At 52.5% G+C, this 28,000-nt stretch overlaps 3 protein-coding genes and 1 long non-coding RNA gene across 4 annotated transcripts; 3 read left to right on the forward strand and 1 right to left on the reverse strand.

The window, feature by feature from the left end:
• Positions 1-1,345: 1,345 nt before the first annotated feature.
• On the reverse strand, positions 1,346-27,940 carry LOC122380229 (glycine receptor subunit alpha-2-like). The gene is made up of 12 exons (XM_043363218.1): positions 27,737-27,940; positions 26,848-26,945; positions 26,458-26,522; positions 25,958-26,018; positions 25,401-25,555; positions 11,996-12,086; positions 8,421-8,552; positions 5,971-6,086; positions 2,959-3,041; positions 2,619-2,723; positions 2,121-2,172; positions 1,346-1,777 (listed from the first exon to the last, which is right to left on the reverse strand). The coding sequence occupies exons 1-12, from the start codon at positions 27,763-27,765 to the stop codon at positions 1,643-1,645; spliced, it is 1,122 nt and encodes a 373-aa protein (XP_043219153.1). The 5' UTR covers positions 27,766-27,940; the 3' UTR covers positions 1,346-1,642.
• LOC122380219 (uncharacterized protein Rv2082-like) lies at positions 15,371-18,473 on the forward strand. Its single transcript, XM_043363207.1, has 2 exons — positions 15,371-15,551; positions 16,657-18,473. Exon 2 carries the CDS (start codon positions 16,662-16,664, stop codon positions 17,928-17,930), a length of 1,269 nt encoding a protein of 422 aa, XP_043219142.1. The 5' UTR covers positions 15,371-15,551; positions 16,657-16,661; the 3' UTR covers positions 17,931-18,473.
• LOC122380241 lies at positions 18,481-21,446 on the forward strand. Its single transcript, XM_043363230.1, has 2 exons — positions 18,481-19,192; positions 19,238-21,446. Exons 1-2 carry the CDS (start codon positions 18,487-18,489, stop codon positions 19,519-19,521), a joined length of 990 nt encoding a protein of 329 aa, XP_043219165.1. The 5' UTR covers positions 18,481-18,486; the 3' UTR covers positions 19,522-21,446.
• Positions 24,828-26,644, forward strand: LOC122380247. The gene is made up of 2 exons (XR_006256307.1): positions 24,828-25,047; positions 25,428-26,644. It is a non-coding gene; the product is annotated as an uncharacterized LOC122380247 (long non-coding RNA).
• Positions 27,941-28,000: the final 60 nt, after the last annotated feature.

A 28,000-nucleotide genomic window follows, 5' to 3' on the forward strand; every position in this document is an offset into this window, starting at 1 on the left:
TAATGCATTTTGTTGTCATGCAACCTTATCTAATACCTTGCCTTTTCTGTTGAAAGTGTAACTAATTTTTGTTTGCCGATGTGTTCTGATTATTGCTTTTTGCAATGTTTTTAAAGATAAAAAATCCGTTGTGATACTGGATTGTCAGGAGTGGCTGCGCCGAGCTCTCCGACAGTGCCATGGCATCAGCCCATGGACAGCGTCGCCGTGGTGTGTGACAACGCCCCGGCCCACAACGGCATCGAAACGGTGGCTTCTGACTTCTGAGGCCGAATTCGAGGGGCTTGAATTAATCCGAATGGCCCCCTACAGCGCGCCCCTGAACCCGATAGAAGAGTGTTGGTCGGCGTTCAAGGCGGCCATGAAACGGTCCATGGCCGTCACCTTCTGCGACATGCTGAACACGGGCGAGGCCGGTCCTGGAGGAGCACATCGACAGAGCCATAACAGCGATAACGCCGGTGTGCTGCCTCAACTGCTACAACCATGTCCAGAGGCACTACGCTGGCTGCATGGCTCTCTTGGACCTATCCATGGGTGTATAAGCTATGCTGTGTACCAGCTGCATGTAGCATGCCCGAAGATATGCAAAGATAGATGCGTCACAAAAGCATGACGATTTTCTATGCAAAGTTACATGTGTACATTATTTCGAATAATTTCGATGTTAGCTAACGACTGTTAAGCAGTGAAACCACTGACAATGTTATCTGAATAGCCTTGCAATAAATGCAGTGGGATTTTTTATCTTTAAAAACATTGCAAAAAGCAATAATCAGAACACATCGGCAAACAAAAATGCAAAAAATAGCCCTACATTTTCAACAGAAAAGGCAAGGTATTAGATAAGATGCATTAATAATGAATGAGATAATGCTCTATTTAGTACACTTTAAAATGCAGCTCAGTTCTTTTAAAAATAAATTCAACTGTTTTAAAATCGTCGTCAGTTGTTTTAAAATCGTATTCAATTCTTTTAAAACGGAAGTCATATGTTTTAAACCCAAGTTCAACAGTTTTAAATCACAGATCAGCTTTTTTAAAATGGAGTTCAACTGTTTTAAATCGCGGCTAAAAAGGTGTATATCAGCTTATAAGAAACTTCTTGAGGCAGTGTGTTACTCGTTTCGTGTAGCTGCTTAGACATATTCTGATGGCTTCCAATGATTCGTCTGATCCTTTGCTCGCTTTGCAAACTGTGCAGGAGATGTAGGCTAAGAGAACTGAGAAGAAACTTTATGGTGGAGAGGCAGGCCATCCAAGAAATCAGAGGTGGTTGATATGCTTTTTCCTGCCGTTAAAACGTGTCCTTGTGCAGGGTGCCTGGCGCTGAAAAGGGTGCATATCTCCGTATTCCATCTCTTTATTATACCACTCCTCCCATTTGTGCTTTATTTTATGCCGTGCAGTATAGCACCTGATGACCAGAGGCATTGCTACTGCCATATCATATTCTGGGCAAGCTTATGTCGCCCTCAGGCCTCAGCATACGAGTATAAATAGTCTTTGTCACCTTTGACATTCACTGGAATGGCAGCAGCGCTTCTTGGAGAATGGCATGCTTCACATGCTTTGACTTTTGATGCCTCTCGACGACTTCATGCAGGGCTTACGACCAGGCCGCGGAGATTTAGCTCGTCTATCAGCCCAGGTAGTAGGCCCAGTAGGCGATGTTGAAGATGGCAAAGGCCACCACGGAGGCCAGTCGGGAGAACCGCTCCAGACGATCGGCCTTCTCGGCGCCCGTCATCGTCCAGTTGCCCTTCAGGGGCGTCACCTGCGTTACCAGGGGAATGCTTGTGAATAACATATCGCTATCAGTCCTCGTATCGTGATGCTTCGTGCATAAGTCGTGCCTGCCTCTGTTGTCATTCTCGGGGAATTGGGGAGTGAGCAGTACTAGGTCAATATTACCATCTGCCCATACCTACTGTTGCTTTTGGTGAAACACAAAAATAAAAAAGTGAAAATTGATTGCTTTTTTATTTTAACACTGCTTCAGACGCAGTAGACAGGTTGCAAGCCTATCCATTGTTAAAAAAAAACAGTGCGAGAGAGCAGAAGGCTGCGAGAAATTGAACAGCTTCCTCGATTCGGTGGCTCTTTTGGGTCCTACTTACCTTTGATTGCCCTTTTGCATCAACAACCGTGGTTCCTTTCTTTTGAGATAGTCTGTAAAGTTAAATATGTCAGCTCCTAAACACAGTTTGGTTGCGGAAAATGTATGTTTTGCGATTGAGATAACAATGGCTATTGCTTCAAATGACTGATCCCATTCATTCATTTGACCAACGTGTTTGTCGTCGAAGATTGACAGAGCAAAGTTATTCTTATCCGGTGGCTTAACATGGTGCGTGCCTTTTAAGTTTTAGGTCTATCTGATACTCGAAAATCCTGTCCCAAGCTCGCCTTCTGACTGTTAAATCACCATATCAGCAAGCTTTGATGAAATTTAAAAATGTAATAAAACGTGTGTCCCGGCTACCTGGCTGAACAGAATGGAAACGGCACAGAAAGGAGCGCGATAAAACTGTTGTTTCCCATCTGGTGTTTGGATGGCTTCTGAGAGCTGAATCAGTACCCTGTAGGTTTTGACATCAGCATCGGTTTTCGCATACCTGAGGACGACTATGTACTCCAGGATTGTCCCGAAGACGAAGACGATACATGCTAGTGTCCAGACGTCTATCGCCTTGACGTAACTGACCTCAGGCATTCCTTGGCTGAAAGGGCAAAATGTTTAATTTTTAATACACCTAAGAAGAAGCAATAAGCATCGATATATTATAACAAACCTCAATCTCAATGTGTCAGTGAATGATGCATGGCAGTTCCATTAGAATAATGCACTGGAGCTTTGAAGTAAATGTGTCATTCGCAGTCATTTAGCTAATTGCGAGAATAACGGATCTGCACTGTGTGATAAACGGTTATTTTATTTACAAGTCGCGTACTCACACATTGGCGCTGAAGAGTGCGGTGAGTGTCAGGAGAGTGGTGATGACCAGCACCATCCGACCGGGCACCATTTCGGGAGGAACCTGAAATAATGGGTCAGCGTCAGGGGAGTGGTGATTACGAGCACCATCCGTCCGGGCATCATTTCGGCTGGAACCCGCAACACAGTGTAAGAGACAGGTCCTAAAGTCCTGGTGGTCATTGTTTTAGCACTTTCAGTACCCAAACCCTGCACCATTTATTAGTTATTACACAATACTGTTAAAGTGCTAGCACATAAATGCCATTGAAAGATTGACTGGTGTCGGGATACCAACAGTTGAACTTGTCAAGGATGCATTTCTTTCATCGATGACAAATTAAAACCAAGTCATAAACTACTCCGCGCATGTTCTGCTGAAACAACAGGTATGCCTGTTCAGTCTTCACGGCAGCTAGTCCATTACGGCCACCAGCAGCTCGTCCATTACGGCCACCAGCAGCTCGTCCATTACGGCCACCACCAGCTCGTCCATTACGGCCACCAGCAGCTCGTCCATTACGGCCACCAGCAGCTCGTCCATTACGGCCACCAGCAGCTAGTCCATTACGGCCACCAGCAGCTAGTCCATTACGGCCACCAGCAGCTCGTCCATTACGGCCACCAGCAGCTCGTCCATTACGGCCACCAGCAGCTCGTCCATTACGGCCACCAGCAGTCAGGGGCGGATCCAGAAAATCTCCAAGGGAGGGGCCATTAGAATCCAGGAGGCCCCCCCCCCATAATCCCACCTGTTAGAGGCCCCATCTTCCCACTTGTTGGGCCCCCCCAAAAAAACTGCGTCTATTGAGCTTATCTAGCTGTTCAGGCAACATCTCAACATCTGTGCAGGCTTGGAGGCCCTCTGTGCAGGTTAGGAGGCCCTGTAAAAGTGGCCATCTCTGTGAGTATAAGAGACCTCCAAGTTATGAAAAGCTTTACCAATCTTCTAACAAAGAAGTCTTCTCAGCTAGTCTTCTAAGAAATAACTAAGTGGGTAGGTTAAAAAAAACTCATCGGATTTCGGCCACTTTATTTTCAGGAGGCCCCCTTTTCAGCTTTTTAACTTTTTAACTTTTTATTTTATTTTTGAAAAAAATCGGTCAAGGGGGGGCCATGGCCCCCATGGCCCCCCCTTGTATCCGCGCCTGCCAGCAGCTAGTCCATTACGGCCACCAGCAGCTCGTCCATTACGGCCACCAGCAGCTAGTCCATTACTGCCACCAGCAGCTAGTCCATTACGGCCACCAGCAGCTCGTCCATTACGGTCAAGGGTCAATAGGCCTGCTTTGAGCCATGACGACCCTTTGTAGCTTGAGCTTACCAGTGAAAACATGAATAGCTCAAAGTGTCTGGATGATCAATGTCATGATATTGGGGCTGGAGACCGCTGAATGCTAAAAAAAAAGCACACACACACACTTGTCTTTGCCTTATGTCACCATTACCTATACCTACTTTTTTTCTGAAACGGTGCGCTAACAATGGGGAATGACTCGTTTATTTTGGATCAGCCCGATGTTAACAACCCTTATAAACTATACATTCAATGGTCATATATCCCTCATGCTTATGTCCCAGCGGCCAGCACCGTGATCATCAATGCTCATGGCTCTGATTATGATGCACAATTACATGCGTAAATACATGCCCTGGGGCAGGCCTTCGACGCTATGCGTACCCATAGTGAGAGCCAGTGAACAATATAGGGGAGAGTGGGGTAAGATGCTCAGGGTGGGAAAGACGCCCCACCCCCTCTAGCGGCGAAACAAAGAATCGAACCTGGAAATTAATGGTCTTAGCGTAAAGCGGAAGCCTGCCTTGTTAACTGCACAAAAATTTGCGAAGCTCAGTTGGGCAACGGCTGGCTGATGATTGAATGTTTTTTATTTGCTGCTTTCAAAAAATATTTAGGTGTCAAAACATTGTAAATATCAAAGAAGGTAGAATATTTTTGCGTCCCTTGCTATAGTCGTGATACATTAGCATGCGTGTACTGTGTCCCAAGCAGTTTGTTTCAGGGTGTTGTTTTATGGCTAACAAATTGTACTGATTTAATGTTACTTCGGTACCTTGGGGTAAGATGCCCCCTGTCCTGATGGGGAAAGACGCCCCCCTAAAACCGTAGGCTGGCCTTCAAGGAACCCGTCAAATCATTTATTACATAATTGTAATGTAGACAGAAGCCGATCTGGGACTATTGAGAGTCCAGTACGGTGGGTGCTCCCCATGCCGGTCTCTCGGCCCACACAGCGACTTTTTGGGCGGCATCTGACCCTGAGAGCCCTCACGACGGCCTCTGTGGGCCCCATTATTGGCTCCAGGGCCCCTCACGACATCCTTTGAGGGCTCCCTCCACGGGCCGCGCTGGCATCTGAGGTCCCCACGATTGGCTCGAGGGCCCTCAAGTATCATGAAGACCTATAAGAGCCCCACAGTGGTCTCCGAACGCCACCACGGAGGCTTGTTTGGCCGCGCTGGACTATAATGGCCCTAACGATGACCTCTGAAGCCCCTTACGACTACTTTTGAGGGCCCTTATGATGACGTTTGGTGTCTTCTGCAGGCTCGAAGGGACTACTGATTCGTTCAGGCGATTCACGTGCCCATTTATGTCACTTATAGTGCAGGGGGCATCTTACCCAACGCCAGGGGGCGTCTTTCCCACCCTGTGGGGTAAGATGCCCCCTTTCACTTCTTCAGGAAAATGCTTAATAGCAAAAAAAAAGTTATCATATTACAGGCACGAAAGTGTGATATTTTTGGAGAAAAATGATGTCGGCTTCCGTTGAAACTCCAAGTTTTTGCTTTCCCATCGTCATTTTCGAATAATATATGACATAGCTAAACCCTGGGCATTTTCCCCACTCTCCCCTACGTACCCATAGTGAGAGCCAGTGAACAATATGCGTACCCATAGTGAGAGTCAATGGACAATATACGTAGGTACCCAGAGTGAGAGCCAGCTGACACTAAATATATATTATACATACCCATAGCGAGAGCCAGCTGACCATCACCACCAACAGACTGGGCACATACACGGCCAGGATGGAGAAGCGCAGCTTGCGCTTGAAACGCATCTCGAAGTTGAGCTCCGCATACGAATCTGGGGACGAATAACAGTGTGGTTGTCGTTGAAGTAGATTAATATCAGGCTTTTTAATATCAGACGCTCGCGTCTCAGGTTTTTTCACAAGGTAGACTTTCGATATTACTCATAAGATACTTTTGACATTCGGACCCCCTGGATCGCTGATGTGCAGGCTGCAGCGTTGGTGGACTGGCCGTCGTCTGTTAAGCGATACCTATAGCTACACATTCAGCTGTTGTATAGCTAAACATTCAGCTCAGCTAAAACTATGGGCGTGTTAGAGCTCAAGTACAACTGTCTCAGAGTGACACGCTGCCGGGATCCACGTGGCCGTCACGTGCGCCGGGACTGTGTACTGGCTGCTATGGGAATGTGCATTGTACTCGGTACAGGTGGAATAATGGGTCCCCCGATTCCTTAGGGCTAGCTGCTGAGCATCATTAACGTTTGTGCTTTTTCTGTTTCTGGCGGGTGCAGTATTTCCCCTATAAGCGTGTTCGTCCATTGAGTCGTTTCTCAGAAGCGGTATGGAGCGGACCTTACGGGCAGGTCTGCCTAGGTTCGTGGTGGCTTTGTGTATTTGACGTCTGAGAGCCACCTGACAACACCAGGATTCACCTGAATTCCGAATAAATGTTGCGTACCAGAATTGTGAATTGAAGATATCGTGAAATTTCGAATTTGCGATGGTTGTAGCATAGACCACTATATACCGGATTCTATATACCACTATATACCGGTATATAGTGGCCTATGGTTGTAGTTTTTCAATTGATGTTATTCACTTATACGTCATTAGAATGCTGGTGTGTCTATATCGGTTGGAACCATCACGTTTTTTTTTTAGGCATTGACAAAAAACTCCATCTACCGAATACCATAAAGTTAACGGTTTTATCAGTAACTTCGCAGTCACAGCCAGGGGTGTAATTTTATATCTCTTTGTGGGGGCAGATGCACCCACAATCCTGAAATATGCCCCACAATGATGAAAATGCACCCACAAGTCTTATGTCACAAGCGCCCTTTCGAGAGCACGGCGCCCTTCGCATGCTCTAACGGCGTCCTCCTGACCGCCTCGCGTTCCTGGCTAATATAGCGTTTTTAATCACTCGGCGCCCTTCTGGGAGAATGGCGCCCTTTTGACAGCACTGCGCCCTTCTCATGGTCTAACGGCGCCCTCCTGACCGTCTCGCGCCCTAAATGTCTCTGTCCACCGTGCATATCTCGACTGTTCGGCGCCCTTCTGGCCTCTCAGCGCCCCTGGACCACATAGCGTTTTCAATCAGTTTTGTCAGGTGTGCATAGGCGATTTAGATTACAACCACAGTCCACAGGCCATGTTTGCTTCCAGTCTTCTGTAAACATTGTTAGCATTTGCTGTCTGTTTTCGTGTTCGGTAGAACGACTGTACCCTCGTACTCTCATTACCAAAGTGCCATAATGTGGTGCGCTAATGTGACCCAACGATTTAAGTCTGCTTCTGTTTAGTTACGGCGTGCTTGTGAATGTCTATATACACTGGACAATGGACATGCTGGTAGGAACGTAACCGTTTGCTTTTATAGTCGTTATCCACACAATTTGGCGCATGTGACGTGTGTCGTGTGACAACGTGCCGTGTGTTTCTTTGATCAGCCAATTATAATGTTAGTCACTCGTCGATGTGGGACATGGAGACAATGTTATGCGCAATTGCTTTACCTTTACGACTGAAGGCATGTTCTGTATCAAATATGTCAGTCAGCTTTATCGATTCGATTGTTCTAAACAAAAGAAAACACTAAAGAGCTAGTTGAATCTCTCATTTTTTCCTTCCGGGAGGCTCCATGAATGCTGCTTTACCATACCTGCATGCTACCTTGAGTGATTCCCCGAATTTGACTTGATGTTTGATGTTATGAGTAAGCGACATCGCAACATAAATAGAAAAATAGCCACAGATACGTATATGGGCGTTACCTTTGCAGTCTGCATGCTGGTGAAATGTGACAGCAATAACATATGCCCTGAATACCACCTTATCAGTCTGCCAATGGGGTTTATCAGGTGACCGTTGCTGGTTTTCACAGAGAGACAATAAAGTTGGCATTTGAATGCCGTGTGATTGGCAGGCAGGCAGAGACGAATACAGCATGCATGACTGATCAATGACCCGTGTGAACGGGCTCTCTGCTCGCGAGGGAAGTTGCCCGACTACCGCTGTCTACTCGAATGATTAGTGAGGGCTGTGTTTTCCCTTTTAAGATCGTGTATCCATGCCTGTTGGAATGGGTTGTGCTGTGGCTTCTCCTGTGTTCAGACGACGCAATGATCGCTGGAAACACCGATGATGGTATTACTGCTTACCAATTAGAATGTGTATGGTGACTGGCGGCAGCATGCGAATCTCCTCCAGGTAGAAGCTGCTCATGACGATATCCTCGTGAGTGATGCCCTTCGTGTGCCACTCCAGCAGCAGCGTCTCCACGCTGTAGATATCTTCAGCGGGGAATTGGGGCGAGCGGTCAATAATCACCAAGGGTCCCACGCAGGGGCGGCGGATTCGGGGGGGCAGGGGGGGCAGCTGCCCCCCCTGGCAAACTCGTGGGGGGGCAAAAGTATCTTTTTGCTCCCCCATAATTTGTGACAAAGCTTAGACAAGAAACCATATACCTGATTATTCCGTTCGATCATCTGAAGATATAACCAGATGCCCATATACTTTATCATACGTTGCCTTTCTTAAATGGCAAGCGTTTACGTTCAATTGAAGTTTTCCTCTCTTCAACCTAGTTTTGGAGGCATTATAAGCGTCAACGTGACGCAGCGGCAACCCAGGCCTTCAGTGACCGTTTACAGGGGCGACGGATACGGGGTGGCAGAGGAGGCATCGTTCCCTAAGAAACTTTTGGAGGAGGGGCAAAGTATATTCTTGCCCCTCCATAATTTGTGCCCTAAACATGAGGAAAATTTCCATAATCTGATATTGCAGCTAATAGCTAGGCGCTCCTACAGTTTGTCCAACGGTGCCTTTTGAATATGTGTAAATGCTAACCATTTCCGCTTTATATCTTTTTTTTTTGTCTTTTCAGATTCTATTTATAGATGTGTGCAAGAGACGCAACTCATACCTTCAGTGGTCATTTGCCTCTATTTTGTACCTACATAAATGCCAAATCGCAAGCGAGCGGAGACGGAAGGGCTAGCCATTCGCTTGCGGGTAGCTAGGACTGATGAGCGCTCATAATAAGCCACTCCCCTGATTTTTCCGAGCGCAACAGTTTCCAGCGCATAAAATGGTAAAGGCCGAGGTCGTACACATTGACGACATTGACCAATGCACGGTATGGTATGACACCCAAAGGCCAGTCATCAGAGATCTGCTTTGGGCATTCGGAGGCTTGTGTGGGGCCAGTGTAAAAACTAAATGTTCACAGTTCAGCATCCGCTTTATTTCAGTTTTCACTATTAAAAAAAGTAAAAATTTATGTTGGAAACTTTTGAGGGTTAGGGCACTGATCATTAGTGCCAGTGCCCCCCCCCCTCTTTCTAAAGGCTGACTATAGAATAAAGAGCATCAAACACGAACAGTAGCAGCGAAACACTTTCAATTAAGGGGAGGGGGGGACACTGCCGACTTTTGGTCCCATTCTTTCCATGCAACGCCCATAGGGCCAACGTTAAAATGCCAAAATCAAAGGGGGCACGGTGCCCCGGTGCCCTCCCCGTTCCGCCGCCTATGAACAAGAAAGCAAAATCTGAGGCATTTTGGAAAAATGAGTATGCCCCACAGCGTCCGATAACTACCACCTTCCAGTGGGTCAAGCCAACGGGGACCAAGTCTATAATGGCACTTAACGATAGCACTAACCTTCTCTCACTTTTTGTTGAAGTCTATGGTTTCGGCCACATGGACTGGCTGCACTGAGGTCGTTTGGTATGTGCAACTGTAATTAAAGCCACCTGAGGCACCCTGACACCAGGCTGAAGCTGGGTTGGAAATGCTTCGTCTTTGCAGATATCACTGGCCGCTGATTCTCGAGTGCCTGAACCGGTAGATGTGGCAAAATTTGGTGTGATAATTTGGCCCTTACCGCAGTCAGCGCACCCTAAAGCCCTAATAAAGAAACGCCCTACCAAGAGTTTCTGGCAGCTCCGTTCCATCGCTTCCATCCTCAGGACACATAAATCCTTCTCCTCCACGCCGCAACCCCCACTCCGGGCTGGACAGGCACCTTTACCTCATGTGGGCTGCTCCCTTGGAGCGGCACCGCTGCTCCCGACGGAGCGCACCCCGTAGCCGGGTGCAGAGAGTGCTTGGGGGGCTGATCGGCCTGTCCTTTCGCAGCCCCGGCGACTCTCTAGGGTGTCTGCCCAGACCAATGTCTCCCCCTAATTCCTATCATCCTTCCGGCCCTGAAATGGTCTCGTCAGACCGAAAGGGCCTAACCCAACAAAACAAAACAAAAACAAAAAAGAGCTTCTGGATTCTCGTTCCAGTCCACCGTTCCTTCACCCCAGCCCACCGCCGCGCTCCCTCACCTCAGCCCTTCGTTCCCAGCTTGACGAGCGTTTGGGCCTTAGTTAGGCCTTGCTGTAGACTAACTGTATAAACCCATCGAGACAGCCCTTCTAGGTGAGCTTAGTTGGCGAACCACTGCCTTGGGGAGTGTTTCTGGCGGATCGCTGTCCCAATAGGTTTAAATGCGACCGACTGTCTCTGAATGTTTGAGCGGTCTCCTCCCGCTGTGAACTAGTTTCAGTTGATATCTATCTCAGAAATACTTTTTAAAGGAAGGTTAAACGGAAATCGAACGTAAAATGAACAGAGGAAATGGTAACGAGTTACCTCATTGAAGAATAGCGCTCGCCTACTTCAAAAGGTTTGGAATCGTTCTTCAACATCTAATATGCGATCGGGTTATGGCATAATTTTTCCCATTAGCGATTTTTTTCTAATACAGCAATACGAAAAGCGTTACATCGTCCACTGGCGGATCCAGGGAGCGGGCATTTAAAGCAAATATTTATTCTCCCTCCCCTGGCCCCTGCATCGCCCGAAATAGACAAACGTACCTTATGTTTCCTAATAAAACACTTTTTTATCAGCATTTTTTTTTTGCTTTATACTGTTCAGCAGTAGATCCGTAAGGAATCGAAATCCGATGAGTTTTTGGATTTTGGACACTTTTTTTTTGGGGGGGGGAGGTATGTCCCCTACAGCGTCGAAAACGCCTTTCTGGATCCGCATATGACATCATCTCGACTGGGATCTTGCCCCCCCCCACGCCAAAATCGAATCCGCCGCCACTGGACTCCCACGCTGGCGTCCCACCGAGCTCTACAGCTCGCCCGGCCATCCCGCTCACCAGGCTCGCCACGTGATGCAGCACATTGCACAAAGCTAGTTAACTCCGTTGTGCGCAAATAAAAAACACTGGATACGTGCTCAATACATTATAGAAAGCAGTCACTCATGTAGACCTGCACTCAAACTAAAGTTGTGCCAAGTATCTCACTTGGTTTTCCGTATACCTTCGTTTGCGCTGACCAAGTTTGGATTAATTAAACTTAAACCTTATTTTGTGGTATGACAGTTTGACGTTTGTGAAAAGCGATAATGTGAACACATATATTGCACAAACCGGTTTCGATATTACTTCATTAGTGTGCAAATGTATAAATAAAACAGGTTATGAAGGAGTGAGTGGGGCCCACCTATTTCGTCTCCGTTTTGTATTTTGTGTGTTTTATTTATATATTTGCACGCTGATGAAGTAATATCGAAACCGGTTTGTGCAATATATGTGTTCACATTATCGCTTTTCATAAACCTTATTTTGTTGTGCATTTTGAAAGTAAGAATTGCATTATTGCCTGTGTAGTTCAGACATGAGTCAGCATTGGTAAACAATATGAAAAAATCACCTTTTTTAACTTACAGCTTTGTATCTTCACCCGGCAGGTCTGCCTATCCATCGGGTAGTTGAAGTAGACCATGTTGCACTTGACCGTTATGAGGTACAGGCTCGTCTGAAGCGGGGTCAACGGGGCCGGTGTGACGTTTTCGTATATCCCTAGAAGTCGTGACAATCAACATGACATTTATCATACCAATGGTTATATAACAGTGTTCGCCACGGGCCGCAAAATCCCATCCAACCCGGCCCAGGCCCTGGGTTCACAACCCGGCTCAGCCCGAGTGGTAAAAGTGTCAACACCCAGCCCGGCCCGTCAAAACAAATGGATTGACAAGTGCTGACACCACACAGATATTATGTCATCCAAAGGTAGCAAAGAAACAATCTTTGGGAGCAGCATGCACTTGCACAATGCACTTGTATGCTTCATCGTTTTTTAGTCTTGCACAGAAATAAGCTATATACATAGCTGTGTTTTTGTCTCAGTCGCGAACCTCGAGTCTATTTTAAAGTTATTGGCCCAGCCCGTCCTCAGCCCACCGATCCTTCATAACCTGTCATGGATTACTCGTAAATGAAGATTGGAAAGCGAAAACATTAAATTAAGTACATGTTTTTAGTTGTTCGTGATGAGATCTTTCGATTGGCATTTGAATTCTCCAAATCGGACCATTAGTTCGGGAGATAACAGGGGGGGGGGGGTAAATTTACCCACCCCCAGCCCCGCGCGTTCGGCCGGAGACCCCAGCCCCACGCGGGTTAAGGTCCTAGGTCATCGGGTGACCTTCCAGGTCAGGTCAATGACCCGAAAATCGGGAAAATCGGGACCTGTTAGAAAGTCGTAAAGTGTGGCTGCTATGGGGTTTTCCGGGGTGCTGATCACGAAATGCCTTCGTGCCTTATGCCTTCGTAACATGTTACGAAGGCACCAAAACTACTTCGTAAATGCTCAAATGGTTGCTAAATTCGAAATCAGCTCCAAAAGCTAGCCTAGAAACATGTAAAACTCGAAAAAGTGAACCGAAGTCACCAAAGGTCAATGACCTGACCTGACATTCAGGTGACCTTGACATCCACCAGAATGCATGGGAGCCACATCAGATCACATGTTTGAACGTTTGAAACCACGAAAAGCTTGCAAACGCGCGGCTAATGCGAGCCGACATACGCCGAATTGCGATTCCGGCCAAACATGGTCTCAGAAAGTAGGTCACAGGTCAAAGGTCATTTGGGTCAGGGTCATGAAATTTTCAGGGTAGGTGTAATTTTTTTTCGTGATTTGTAAAGTAACAAAATATATTTACACGTAAGATCCATTACAATATTGCATCGCAGGATTTTTTTCCACAAGCGCGATTTACGCGCACGCACACGCACACAAGGACACATACACCCATACACACGGAGGAGGTCGGGGCCGTTCCGCAGCCGGTGCCGCTCCCTGACGCGGCGGTCACAGCGCCCCGCCGGCTTCCTCCACAGTGACCACTTGGTCGCAAAGGTCTTTGTGCAGGTAGAAGAAGATGTAGCCGTTCCTCTGGTGTCCGGCCTCGCCCAGAACGTCGGCCTCGTCCACACAGCTGACGCGCCGATCGTCGTAGTGGAACCACCTGTCCCTGCCGACGCTGTACTCATCCGACACGTAGTGCCCAGAGTGCGTGGCGCTGCCGTAGTGGCTGACGACGCCCACCAGCCGGTAGGTAAAGTCGCCGGCCAGGTCCACTGAGCGGGGAGACTGGCCGTCTTCCACGCAGAGCTCCGATAGGTGTGCCTGCTCCGAGGCGTCGGCCGGCGCTCCCTCCAGCGACCTCATGATGGCTTCCTGGAGCTCGCGGTCTTTGCTCTCGCAGGTCCGCGCCGGTTTGAACTTGGAGTCGGCGTCCAGCACCACCAGCTCGGCCTGCGCTGGCGGCGGCTGCGGCGGCTCGGCACCGGTCGCCGGTGACGGGGGACGCACCGGTGCCGCGGCTCCGGCCGACACCGGCGAGTCGGCGGCGGCGGACTCCGGCAAGCCGGCGGTGGCCGGCACTGGTGACAGTCCACGGGCGGCGGGCGGCGGCGACGGACTCGAGCTGGGCGCCTCAGACTCTTTGAAGTCGGATAGGATGCACAGGGCAGGCTTTGTGCACTTCCACTCTGGGGGACGGGTGACGTCGTCCGCGACATGTTCGTTCAGCGAAAGGAGCTTGGGAATGCCGACGTTGGAGCAGATTTTCTTCGATTCCTCCCCAAGGAAGACGTACCGGTTAAGCTGGACTATCAGCGTCCTGGGCAGCTGGCTGATTTTGGTGGTGACGCGGCACTCGTCATGGCGGCAGTGCTGACAGAGCAGCTCGCGCCGGTCAGGCCGCATGCACAGCCGCAGCGCGTCCTGCAGCGTGGGCGTCTCTGTGCCCTGGCGGCGCGGCACGCTGACAAACCAGCATATGTTCTCTTGCTGTTTCAGCACCGTTTCATGGCACTTGGTGCACATGTAGCTCTCGACGGTCTGATACTGAAAGTTGTCTCGCACAAGGTTATCGGTCGGCCGCCGCGCGCCAATTTCTTCCTTCATGGTGTCTAGCAGGCGCAGCAAGAACTCGTTGGCGTCCTGCATCTCGATGCCTCGGAACGCCGGATCGATGTCGGCGAACACGTCGCGAAGGTCGTTAAGATGGCTGGAGACTGATCTGCTGAGCCCCTTCTGACGGAGCACCATCAACTCCGCGACACCATGCAGTGTGCGGCAGAGGCTGTTCTCCCCTGGGCTCAGGTCGGAAATCAGCGACAGCATGTCGCTCAGGAACGGAGTCAGGCCCAGCAGAGATTGAAGCGTGGCGTTTTGATAGCACGAGTTGCCGTAGTTCGGCAGACCAATGCAGAGCGGGTCGCTGGCGCTCGTGTCCGACTCAAGCCGCTGGGTAGCCGTGATCAGCTGCGAGCCGGTGCTTTCCGTCTGCGTCCTCCTGCAGGGTGACTGTGGCGTCTGGCTGCTCTCGCCAGGGCCGTCGGTTGGCGGCATTCTGTCAGACGGCTGTAGCGCCTGCCCACACTCGCCAGCGCTGTCAGTCTGCGGCTTCCTGCCCTGCGGCAGCACCTGATTGCCCTCATCGAACTTGCCAGGCAGCAGTGGCGGACACGCATGCTGGGTGATCTTGGAAGAAGAGCTACCGGCTTCGCTAGACTCCTCTTCACCTCCACGAAACGCGATGCTCATCTGCCGAGACGAAGATGTATCGCTCTCGCGCGCCGGTCGAAGTACAGAGCGCCGCCGTGACAGAGATCGAACCGCAGGCCCTGGCACGAGCGGACCGCCATTCTGCGCCGTTACGACTCCGATAGCTGCACTAGACTTGTTCTTCTCCGCTTCTTTGCCTGCCATGTCTATTGGTGTCTTCGGCGAGGAATCGGAAAATGCATTTGACGAGCGACACCTACGGGGTCGTGCGGCAAAAACTTTCTCTGTCCGCGGGCGCCACTGCAGCGACACCTGCCGTGTGGCTCCAACACTATTGGCTCAGTCTGTGCGCCCACGCCGTGCCGCGAACACTGATCCTACACATTGTTCAGCGTTCCGATTGTAGTTGGACCACATCTGGTGAGTTCTCCCCACGTGGTGGGTGCATTACGCCGAGATGGCCTGGCTGGGCCGTGGTGTCGTATTTTTATGTTCGCCCAGTGGGCTCGCGGCACTGGCAGCCGGCTCTCAGTTAGGAACTGCCAGACCAAAGTACCAGTCGCTGGCTGTTTTATATTTTTGTGGGACGCAGCGTTAGTCGGTCACAATTTGGCCAGACGTGTACGCAATCGTGGATGCCTGAGAGGCAGCGTTAGTCGGTCACAGATTGGCCTGACGTGTACGCAACCGTATATGCCTGAGAGGCAGCGTTAGTCGGTCACAGATTGGCCTGACGTGTACGCAACGGTGTATGCCTGAGCTGCAGCGCTAGTCGGTCACAGATTGGCTGGACGTATACGCAACCGTGTATGCTATATCGGTTTCGTCCGCGTCCCACTCTGGGAGCGTCCAGGGCTTACGTAATTTTGTTTTTCTCATTGCAGGCATGCTCGTCGTAGGGGACAGCTATGCTGTCCACCTCCCCCGCCGCTGTTCGCCCCACCTTGCCGTGGCGGCGGCCGGTGTTCGCGGAGGCTGCGTCAATGACGACGGCTTCAGGCGCTGGGCCATCCGGGCCGCAGTTCGTGCCCGTCCTCGCGTGGTCACGCTCGTGGCGGGCGGAAATGACCTCGCCAGAAGGGACTGCCGCGTTCAGCGGTGGCTCGCCAACCTCCAGGAACTGACGCTCGGGCTCCTGGCAGCCGGAGTCGTTCGCGTCTATGTGCTGCCCATCCCTCCGCGCACAGGCTTTCCATCCAGCGGCGTGTCGGCGCGAATTTTCCGGCGGCGGCGCTGGGTGGCCAACAAACTGTTGCGCCGCCTTTTCCGCCAACCGCCGGTGCTCCTGCTCCACTTTGTGCCGCCACCTGACTTTCTGGCGTCGGATGGGGTTCATCCGTCCGCGGCCGGGTGGCGCACCCTGGAGAGCGTGCTACAGGAGGCTATGGACGCCTCCTCCGGGATTTAGCGTGTACCGGGTCGCTCCCGTGCTGTGTCGTGTGTGTCCCCCCCCCCCCTCCTAACCGGCTGGCCGTTTAAATACACATTCCCGCTAACATCGTCGTCTATTTTCATGCGTTCGGAGCTGCTATGCCACGGGCCAAGTCGTCGGCGGGCCGTGCCCCGGCACGCCCCCTGCCAGCGCCACGGACGGACGCGCCGCGACGCGCCACTACGAGACGCTCCGCGGCGGCCGCGGCCGCGTCTGGCGCTGGTGCCACGAGCCGCCGCACGCCCGCTGCTGCGGCGAGGCGACAGGCCGCAGTGATGGCCACCACTCCGCCCAATCCAGGGCGGGGCCATGCTGCTACAACGTCGGCCGCCGCCGCCTCGCCCCCTGACGCCGCGGTCATCGACCCCGCCGCTCTTCAAACAATGGTGGGCGACATGGTCCGGGCCGCCGTCGCCGCCGCTCTACCTGCCAGCGAGCCATCACCGCCGGCGACGGTCGCCGTGCAGCGCGGTCCGGCACAGCGTCTCCAGGATGGGCCAGCTGCCCATCTGACGTCCGCCGACCACGCCTACACGCCGGCTGCCGAACTGCAAGCCGGGCCAATGGCGCTCCCGGCGGTTCTCTCCGGCGCCCTTCCGACCGCCGCCGGCCCTGCTCCACCTGCGCACCTGCCAGCGGCGCAGTTGCCCGTCGCCGGCCGTCCGCCGGCACCGGTGGAAAATGCCGCAGGTGACGACCTAGCGGCCCGCGCTGCCGTATCCCCCGCGGTGGCGGCCCTCATCGTGTCCCATCAATTCATTGACCTAAACACTCTCCTCAACGACTCTATCCCCCCGGCAGAACCAGGGCTGTTTTGCCTTATCGACGGCCGTCTCCGTCCCTCGGTACAGCGCCGCCCAATCCCGCATTTCGGCGCCTGGGCCACCGCGTTTCTTCGATACGCGGCCGTGTACTTGGCTGCCCACCCCGCTGACGCCTCCGGTCTGTTGCGCCACATGCAACAAGTGTCCTCGCTGCAGGCGCCCGGCCTTGGATTCGCGTGGCGCGATTTCGATGAGGCCTTTCGGCGCGCACGGGGCATCTGCCCGGAAGCTCACCCATGGGGCTCCACGGCGGCCACGTCTCCCATTTGGCTCACCGCAATCGCTCGCGGAATCGCCGGTTCTCGGGCCGGGTCTGCAGCCGGTGTAAGCGGCGAGGGTCGGGGCGGCTCTAGCCGGCCGGCCGCCGCGTCTGGCTCTTTTCGCGCGCTCTGCCTCGGCTACAATCGCGCCGCCGGGTGCCGCCGGTCCCCGTGCCTGTTCCGGCACGAGTGCCGCCTCTGCCGTGGCCCCCATAGCGTGCTCGCCTGCCCTCGCCGCGCCGCCCCGGCCCTCCCCGGCACCCGCCGCCCCGGCCGCGAATGACTCCCTCACTCCGCCGGTATCAGTCCCGCCCGACCACCTCGCGCTGCTCCTGACAGGTTACGACCCCGCCCTGGCCGCGCAGCTAGTGCACGGTTTTCGCTACGGCTTCCCGCTCGGCAGCGCCGAGGTCCCCTCTGGTGACTCGGGCGGCAACCTTCCATCCTGCTCTCTGGCGCCGGAAGTCGTGGACGCATATGTCGCGGCTGAGACGCGCGCGGGTCGGATAGCCGGTCCTTTCTGTCCCGCGCCGCCATGGATCGTCCGTTTTTCTCCCATTGGTCTAATCCCCAAAAAGTCTCCGGGCTCGTTTCGGGTCATTCACCACCTGTCATTTCCCACCGGCGCTTCCGTCAACGATTTCATTCCCCGGGAGCGCACATATGTTCAATACGGGTCGGTGGACGAGGCTCTTCGCCTGATTGGGTCCTTCCAACGCCCCTACCTCGCCAAAACCGATATTGAGAGTGCATTCCGCATCGTGCCCGTCCGCCCGGCGGACGCCGCCATGCTCGGTTTCCATTGGCGGGACTGCGCATACGTGGACCTTTGCCTTCCTATGGGCTGTGCCAGCTCTTCCCAAATCTTCCAGTCCGTCAGTGATGCGCTCGTCTGGATCGCGCAGAACAAATTCGGGGCGGGTCCCATTGTTTCTGTTTTGGACGACTTCCTCTTCATCGGCGAGTCGCGCGCAGCGTGTCAGCGCTCGCTCGGCGGCTTTCAGGCCATGTGCCGTGACTTGGCGATCCCGCTGCGTCGCGACAAGACCGTGGCGCCGTGCCGGTCCCTCACCTTCCTCGGGGTGGTATTGGACCTTGAGCGCGGCGAGCTGCGGCTGCCAGCTGACAAGCTGGCACGTGCCAGGGCAGGCCTCACGAGCCTGCTGGCCCGCCGGAAAGCGCCCCTCCGCATGGTCCGTGAATGCACGGGGCTCCTCAGCTTTGCGTGCACCGCAGTGCCACTCGGTCGCCCGTTCCTACGGCGCATGTTCGACTTGTGTCGCGGCGTGTCGCGCCCTCACCACCGCGTCACGATCACCCGGGCGGCCAGACAGGATATGCGCGCCTGGCTGCTGTTTCTAGACCGTTTCCCAGGCCGCGCGATTCTCGCTCACCGGCGCTGGTTGTTGGAGCCGGGTCTTATCCTGGAGACGGACGCCTCCAGCTCGGTCGGGCTCGGTGCCATCTGCGGCGAGGACTGGCTCCTGGGGCCGTGGCCCGCGTCCCTCCGCGAGGCCCCTATCAGCGTTTTGGAACTAGTGGCTGTCGCTGTAGCCGTGCACGTGTGGCGAGATCGGTTCGCGCATCGCTGCGTCCTTGTGCGCTCAGATAACTCCGCTGTGGTGGCCTGTATAACCTCTCAGTCATCTCGCTCGCCTGCCCTAATGCCATGGCTCCGATTCCTTTTTCTCACCACCGTCTCTCATAACATTCTCGTGCGTGCCGTGCACACACCCGGCATCGCCAATGCAGCAGCTGACGCCCTGTCCCGCGGTCTTGTGCAGGTCTTCAAGGAGCTCCGCCCGTCCGCAGCAGCCACGCCGACGTCCTGGGACTGGCCGGCCTGCGGCACGCTCTCACCGTTCACCAGCTAGCTGGTGCCGCGCTAGCTCCTGCCACCATTCGCTCTTATCGAGCAGTGTGGGGCCAAATCCGCGTTTTCCTCACTCTGCCGCCCACTGCTGCCCTGTTTCCCATCTCAGTGGCCGACACTGCTGATTTCCTGGCCTCTCGACACGAGCAGGGCTGTTCCGCTTCCACCCTCGCCGCCGAGGCGTCTGCCATCTCCTACGGCCACAAGCTAGCCGGCGCGCCGGATCCCACGGCGGACTTCCGGGTGCGACAGCTGTTAGCGGGATCCCGCCGGCTACGGCCGAGTGCGGACAACCGCCTCGCCGTCTCCCTGACCGAGCTCGGCGAGCTCTGCGCCGCACTCCATTTCCTAGGCCTCTCCCCGGTAGACCGTGCTGCATTCCGTGCCATCTTTACATTGGCTTTCTTTGCTATGCTTCGCCCGGGCGAGGTCGTGCGCGGCCGAGACCTGACCCACACAGTCCGACTCAGCCACGTGAGTCTCGTCGGCCCCCAGCTTTCTCTCACCATTCCATCCTCAAAAACGTCGGCCTCCCCGTTCACCACCACGCTTCGAGCCCGGCCTGATCTTGCCACGTGTCCGGTCGCCGCTGTCCGCGACTACCTCGCGGTCCGCGGCACGGGCCTTCCTGATGACGCACTGTTTATCGGCGGCCATCGCCGCCCTCTGACATCGCGCGATCTCACTCGCGTACTTCGCATGGCGGGCCGTCGAGCTGGTCTCAACCCAGCCCGCCTCTCCGGGCACTGCCTTCGCATCAGCGGCGCCTCCCACGGCGCCGCAGTCGGACTAACGGAGCCTCAACTCTGCCACGCCGGCCGCTGGTCGTCCCAGGCCGTGCGGCGATACGTACGGCGGCCGGTCTCCCTCCTTCAGGCATCCTAAGCGGCGGGTCCCGTCCAAAGAGGGTTAACGTTGCCGGCCTTCCACCGCTACCGCTCCCAAACCCGAGCCACAGCTGCCCGTTCTAGGTCTGGGTGCACGGGCCGCGCCCTAGCAGGCGTAGCGGCAGTCCCGACGCTGCCTGTTCAGGCCCGGGCTCCCAAACCGCCGCCCTCGCAGGCGGAGCGGCGGCGTCCTTGGCCACCTGCCTGTTTTCGGTCCGGGATCCCGGACCGCCGCCTTCACGGGCGAGCGGCAGTCTTGTCAGCTGCCTGTTTTAGGTCCGGGCCCCCGGACCCCCGCCTCACGGGCGGAGCGGTAGTCTGTCAGCTGCCTGTTTCAGGTCCGGGCTCTGGGACCGCCGCCCTCGCCGGCGGAGCGGCAGTCCCAACTCCCGACGGCTGCGCGCCACAGTGATGTATCTGTATATATGTAACGTCGGGCTCGCGTGTTCATTGTTGGTTTAGCTCGCCCGCACAGCCATAACCCAGATGCAACTGCAGTTTCTACGCCACAGCCGCACCGCCGACGGTGCCATGTTTGTGCGTCGCGTGAGGTGAATTACGCCGTGCGCGGCATGTCATGTCCTCTGCCGTCGCGTTATCGCCACGTCTGTTAATCCAGAGGCATCCATCGTTTTCCATTAGCTTTCTGCCGCCCTGGCAATTTTGTTCATAGCGAATGCCTCTCCGTTCCGCGCGGGTGCAGATGGGGTGTTGGGCGTAATCTGCACCCAAAGTGCATGACGGGTGTACAAACGTACGAATACACAGACCCATATTCATCAGTCATGCATTTGCAAGCGCAGCGGAACGGAGAAATGCATTTGACGAGCGACACCTACGGGGTCGTGCGGCAAAAACTTTCTCTGTCCGCGGGCGCCACTGCAGCGACACCTGCCGTGTGGCTCCAACACTATTGGCTCAGTCTGTGCGCCCACGCCGTGCCGCGAACACTGATCCTACACATTGTTCAGCGTTCTTGTCTTTCCGATTGTCCACCGCCACCCCGCCGCCGCCTGTGGTACTGTGTTTCCATGCATTGCTGGCTCTGTAAGCGTAATCTGCACCCAAAGTGCATGACGGGTGTACAAACGTACGAATACACAGACCCATATTCATCAGTCATGCATTTGCAAGCGCAGCGGAACGGAGAAAGTCCGTTGTCTGCAGGACGCTAGCAGCATTGCCCCTAACGATGGCAAGGGCCAGTCGCTGCCACAGCCAAGCTGTCTCTCGATGATCCCCTGATATGGAGGCCATCCTTGCCCCGAGCTCTCGAATGAATATCTTTGTGGAAGGTCCGCACACTCCTGTTGTTTCAAAGGCAAGCGGTTCGAAGTGGAAGCGCTGTGCAAGGCCACTGTATTTCTTGCGCTTTCTGTCCTCTGCTTCACGGGCCGCTGATCCGGGGGAAACAGCTGCTGATAGAACGTGGCTCTCAGCAAACGTGTTCACGCAAGTAGCGTCCCAAGCTAGACACATGCCCCTGGCGAATGGAAAGACTGTTATGCCGTCTGGGCGTTTGCTGTCTCCGCGGTCTACACCTGTTGGCTCCAAGAGAGAGGGGATTCTTGCCGACAACAATGCCCGCCTGATAATGTCGTTCAGCGCGGTATGTCTTGGATGTCTCCCAGCGCTGAACTTACAGGTGAGTGCGTGATAGCCGTTGCTGTCAGCCATTGAACCGCACCTACAGCGATGTGGGCGGCACACTTCGGCTCCCAGACGAAGGGCGATAGCGACTCGCAGGGTTTCCGGATCCAAAAGCGTGCCGATGGTTGCTGCAGGTACAGCATGCAGCCATACTCCGCTTTCTGGGGCACAGGCACTCAGGAGCCTGGCGCGAAAAAACTGGTTGGATTGTGAAAGCAGCGACTGTTGTTGTTTCTTGGCAAGCACTGTATCCCAGGTCTTTTGTTTTCGCGCTTCTTCTCCTTCGGGAGCACGCTCGCCCTCGGCTGCGTCTTCCCAGTCGGCAACAGCTTTTTCGCGCTCAGCTGTGACGCTTGAGGTCATTACAGAAGGCAGACAGGAAGATATGACCTGAAGGCACAAGTGGAGCGAAGCAACGTAGCTCGGTAGAGCGACGTCCACCAGCCGCCGGAGCCCGAGACCGCCGTACCTGGTTGGGAGAACGGCCTGCTGCCAGCTGGTTCCTGTCAGCCTGACGTTGCTGATACTGATCAGCGCTGATTGCAGGACTGCGTCCAGATTCTCAAGGAGCAAGGCTTGCCGATAGAGAGGGGCGGCTCGCAGAAGATACTGCAGTTTGGGAAGCCATAGGCAGTTGCGAAGGAGATAGATGGATGTGTGCGCGTCTAGGTGACGTAAACGCTCAATCATGTGACTGAGTTCTCCCTGCTTTTCTGTCATGACCGCCTCGGTGGCAGCTTCGCTGATAGGCGCCCCGAGGATTGTCTGCCCTTGTTCGCCGGTCACAGCTGCTCCTGGGATAAGCTGACGTAGGCTTGAGACAGAAACCTTCCTCCGCTCGTCTGTGATGTCGGCTGGTAAAATGATCTCACATTTGCTGGAATTAATTGTGAGACCAACATTGGCCATAGCTGGAATCAGCTCATTCAAGTCCGAGCAGATGGCACTGACGCTACCGCCAATGGTTCCATCGTCCAGGTACCAGCAGTTGAACGGCGCTTTCACTGTCTTGACAACTTCATCGATGGCGAGTGAAAACACGGCTGGCCCGCACGGGTCACCTTGTTGGAGTCCAGTGGCAGAGGTGATGATGGCTGTCCCGTAGAACAGAGGTGTAGGTTCTCTGTATGCCTGCCATAGAAGGTGGTACATAGTTGGTGCGTGCTCTCGAACTTGACGAAGAAAAAGGTCCCTTCGAACGCTGTTAAAGGCGTTACGCATGTCTAGCTTGATGATGGCACAATCCTCTTTAAGACTGTCATTGAAAAGGCGCGTTGAATGCACCGCAGCCTCACATCCACCTGTGGTTCCGTAGCCGAGCTGTGCTGGTCGCAGGTAAGCGCCCAACTCGGCACCGAGTGGTTTCAGAGCCAGTTTGGTAGCCAATCGTCGGTAAGTGTTTCCGACAGCGATCGGTCTTACACCGCCATCTGGTTTGCGCAGAGCTGTTAGCGCTCCTCCGAAGAAGGCAGAGCGTGCGAATGTTGCAACGCCGCCTGTGAGGACCAGGCTCATGAAGGCCGTGAGAGCAGCAATGAGTCGGGTGCCGGCCTCTCCGGCGGCCCGACTTGTCATATCTTTGAGGTGAGCAGGACGCAGGCCGTCTAGACCTGCGCTGGACCCGTTGTCAAATGAGGCGATGGATGCTTCAACCTCGGCCTTGGTGACCTGGTAGGGCTGTGTTGCATCATCGGGGCCAGGTGGCCATGCCAGATCGTCTGGAGCGGACGGATGTTTGAGCCGCAAGCTGTCGATGATGTCCTGCGAGTTCTGGGCGATTTCGTCCTTGGATGCCAGTAGTCGAATAGCCCCTCGCACGTCTCCGTCTTCTAATTTCGCGGCCACGCTTCGCTGTAAATGCTCGCTTTTCTCAGCTTTGGAGCGGTTCCTGCCGTGCGATGGCTTTAGAGAGCTTGCGCGATTTGTTCGGTGGGCGTCATGTTCAGTGGAAGCTGAATCTATGTAACTGCTCAGCTGTCGTCTTATTCTGGAGGTGAGTGATGGGCTGCTGGGGAGGTCTTCTTGATGCTCAGGCGAATGAAGCGCAAGATATGGAAACAGAAGCAGTCGCTCCCAAGCCGTGTTTGTGTTCTGTTTAACCACGGCTTCAAGAAGAGAGGTGCATGCTTGGGCTGCGGTTATCCTGGCACCTTAAGGAATTCGTCTAATGACTCGGCGAGTCTGTCTGAGTTGGGCTAGATGGAGAGCCAGTTCGTTGCTATCTGGTGACTGGTCAGCTGTTGGGGTGACTGAGGTGGTATGACACTTCGCCTCGCTAGCAGTAGCAGGTGTCGTCCCACTGATCCCGGTACACCTCGGGCACCACCAACACGACAGTGCGTCGGCCTCCCTCCGTTTCAGGCGCGCACACGTCAGGTGCCAGGCCTGGCCACAGGAACTGCATAGGATGTGCCGCTTTCTCCTGTTAGCAATACTGCAGAGTTGGCATGTTACGTCTTGAGACTGCTCAGTTGTATCATCGAGCGTGCCGTCCATGTCGGTTAAAAAAAAGTCTTGTGGGCACACCAACTATTTTGACTGCATTGTGAAACACAGATTCTGGTTTAATGTAAAGGAAGAATGTGTTCCTTTGATCATTGTTATTTTAGTCATTCTTCCTTTTTTCTTATGTTAGTACGTCCCGAGAAGAATCCCCATAATGTTTTCTTCATAAATGGAGTTTGGCAGCAGCAATAAGAAATACTTCAACTGAGAGAGTTTGGCTCAAAACGTCACGTTTTATGAGAGAAAAAAAGTGATGGCAGATTTTGCAGTTTATGTCCGGCACGGAGACAAAATAGATGCAAAATATGTTTTCCTGAAAAACGTACCTTAAAATAGAAGTGCACTTATCTTGAAAACACTTCACTTGCCTTGCATGAAAACATGCTCTAAATGACCAGCGAAGATTACTCGATGTAAAGTGCCAAGAGGTAATGCGATACAATGACAAAAAAATGATTTCTGGACGATCGAAACGGGAGCCTCTGGTGAGTCAACCGTTCGGCTCTGCGCAGGCGCAGAGCAGAGCAGGTGTAAAATTGATCAATGCGAAGGTACTGAAAGTTTCGTCGCGATCGGCCGCTTTTTACGCGAGTTATTCGCGGAAAACCTTAGGGGGGGTTACATCACCCCCCCCCCCCATGTGCCGGCGAGGGTTAAAGGTTTGATTCTTTGTTTCGCCGTTAGAGGGGTGGGGCATCTTTTCCACCCTGGGCATCTTACCCCACTCTCCCCTACATAATATATGAAAAACCCAATCAGTTTATACCTTTCTTGCTCCTTTAGTTGACCGTTCGATAGTAGCGGATTTCTGATTCAGATCGTGCTAATGCATTCTTACCCGGAAAATGGTTTTGTCTTGGTACAGATGAACACCGGCCGCGGGAATGATCAGCTCTGGCTTCTCCACCTTTTGGACGAACAGGGCGAACAGGTTGGGCAGCCACAGCTTCGAAATGGCGTCCGTGTCCATTTGCACGTACGGCTTCGTCATGTCTGAAACCAGACACAGAAACTACTTCAGTATAGTGGATCAGTCGTCCTGAATAGGTATAGATCATGCTATGTAACAAACAATGCTGAGTTATTGCTGTGTACATTGATCATGTACTTAACTTCACTGACTGAATCGATCCTGGGAACTTTATAAGGCAATTCTCAGGGACGAGAAGTTCAGGGCAAGCAGTAAACATTCACTCTAACAAGTTCAAGCGTCTTGCTCCTATATGAAAGTACCGGCACCACTCTGCCAATCGCCATTGACCGAATTCAGCATTTGCCGGCAATGCGATTGCATGAGAACATTTCATGATTGGTTTGATGGTATTGCGTTCTTCGCTAAATTGAGCATGTATCGCTCAAGTTCACTTTAGTGTGGCCAACTTGGCCGACACTCACTTTCAATAATGAAGCGGTTTTCCTTCCAAAATGTTCGGAAGTAGGAGTCAAACTTGACCGTCTGAAAAAAGAGAGGACACGTGTGATTAAATTTGTTGCGATTGCGAGCTTGGTATGCCTCCCTTTTTGTACCATTTTTATCCTTCAAGCTTATCTACAAGTTTATGTAGTCGGTGAAATCTTGTTGCAATCTATCTCAGCTTGGTATGCTTCCCTTTTCGTGCCATTTTATCCTTCAAATTTATCTAACTAGTCGGTGGTTATTAAGAAAAATTACAAATTGATTGCCGATCAACTATGATGCCCGGCCATGTTAATCACAGCATGGTGTTTACAAATTTTCGCATATTCACATCGTCAAGATTGTGGCCACATTTTAGTGGCTTGTTGCGCTGCGTATCGCAGGTCCCATGTATCGGGTATCCACACTCCACAGCGCTGTGACTTTTCACTGGACTCTCCGCCCGTTTTTCGTGTAATGAACTGTAGTCTATACTGACCTGAGCGCGTTCGTCCAGTACGATGTCCAAGATGTGCAGGCTAAGCTCCACTGTGACTGGCTCTCCTGAAAATGGCATTGATTAACGGTATGACCGGATGACATACTTGGTTTTATGTCTGCTGTTTCTTGTATTATAGTAAGTAAAAATATCTTAAAGCTAACCGGAATAAAGACGATTGGTGGTACACTGCATTTTCTTTTGCCCCTTTTTTCAACGAAGGCAAATGTGCTTTGCGATTTGTAAACGTCTTGCTAATCATGATGAACAACGTTGAATTTAATGTGAATGCATTTTATTCCAGTATTATCGCGCTGAATTTCTACCAATCGTGCTTGTGAGACTCCCCTGCTGCACGTAAATGTCATTTATGCCCGTCTGTATGCTTACCATGTGTACCAATCGGAGGCTCATATTTGGAGTAATTATCAGGCAGTAAAAACCCTGAATTCTCCAAAGAAAGACTTGTCCTGAAGCACAGAACGATCCTGAGAACAAAGTAAAATCACAATCAATCTTAGCTCGTTGGACATAGATTTCCTTGTGATAGCATTTGGGCAGCTGAGAATTAACTGGAACTTTTACAGGACTGGAGCCATGTCAACGCGCTATCTGTGCCCAATTGTACACTGTTTAATAATCTATCTTATCCACCTACTCTACTAATGAAATAAGTTTCACTGGTCTGTATGGGCAGGATCAGACGACATTGGTGGCACACTGAACCGTCCCTCTCCCGCAGCGATAGCACGGCGCTGCAGGGTAAGCCTCCCATGAAGCGACCGAACTGGTTATGAGGCTAAGTGGGCTTAATGTCTCATGGTATCCATGTAGCCTGATAGTCAATGGCTGAATAAGGAACTATGATGTTGGCTATATTTCAACAGGCGATTATCGAAAAAGCTGACAATGACTATCGAGTGCCGACTTGCCGCTAAAGCACTAATCTATTGATAGTTGCGCAGCTCTTACTGAAGGTCAATAACTCGTATGCAGGACGCTTGCGCCTGCATAATTGGAAAAAAAAATGTTGAAAGCTGAAACAGCATGTAATAAAATGGAAAGGACATGAAATTTGGCCGTACGTAAATTGGCTTTAGAATGAATGAGACGTTTTAAGTTCTATTCAATATGGGATATGGGATACATTTGCATGCTGTTTACAAGTCACGTTTATATAACTTATGTTAATCACATGAGTCATATCAACCATGATCTTAGTTATTACAGATTAAAGTGTATAATGTATAGTCCTATGCACTTTTTTCTACATGCTTACCATGCCAGTGTGACTGTAGTCCGTATCATCAGCGTTGATATAATCAGGACCTGTTGGAAACAACTGTATAGTCTTGAGAGGCTTGTTTTTAGGGAGGCTTGAATTGTTTTAACAATATTACAAATAAGTATGCAACAACAGTTTATCAGACTGCAGCCTCTTGAGCAGCATTACACCAACATTTTTATTTCTGTGTGTTACAAAACAAGTCAAACGGTGAATGGGAGGGTGGACGGGCAATAGCAGCGGCAGTTGACGGGCCAA

The sequence above is a fragment of the Amphibalanus amphitrite genome, unplaced genomic scaffold (genome assembly GCF_019059575.1).
Source record: "Amphibalanus amphitrite isolate SeventyFive unplaced genomic scaffold, NRLGWU_Aamphi_draft 000009F_arrow, whole genome shotgun sequence".
Lineage (NCBI taxonomy): Eukaryota > Metazoa > Arthropoda > Thecostraca > Balanomorpha > Balanidae > Amphibalanus > Amphibalanus amphitrite.

Excerpts from the sequence above, each read along its gene's own strand:
- LOC122380219 (XM_043363207.1), top strand. The coding sequence starts at position 16,662 with ATGCCACGGGCCAAGTCGTCGGCGGGCCGTGCCCCGGCACGCCCCCTG.
- LOC122380241 (XM_043363230.1), top strand. The coding sequence starts at position 18,487 with ATGGGCTGTGCCAGCTCTTCCCAAATCTTCCAGTCCGTCAGTGATGCG. Across the intron at positions 19,193-19,237 it reads CGTTTTGGAACTAGTGGCTG|GCGTCCTTGTGCGCTCAGAT; the intron begins TCGCTGTAGCCG and ends TCGCGCATCGCT.
- LOC122380229 (XM_043363218.1), bottom strand. The coding sequence starts at position 27,765 with ATGATACGGACTACAGTCACACTGGCATG. Across the intron at positions 12,087-25,400 it reads AAGACAAAACCATTTTCCGG|ACGAGCCTGTACCTCATAAC; the intron begins GTAAGAATGCAT and ends ACCCCGCTTCAG. Across the intron at positions 6,087-8,420 it reads CACCATACACATTCTAATTG|ATTCGTATGCGGAGCTCAAC; the intron begins GTAAGCAGTAAT and ends ATTCGTCCCCAG.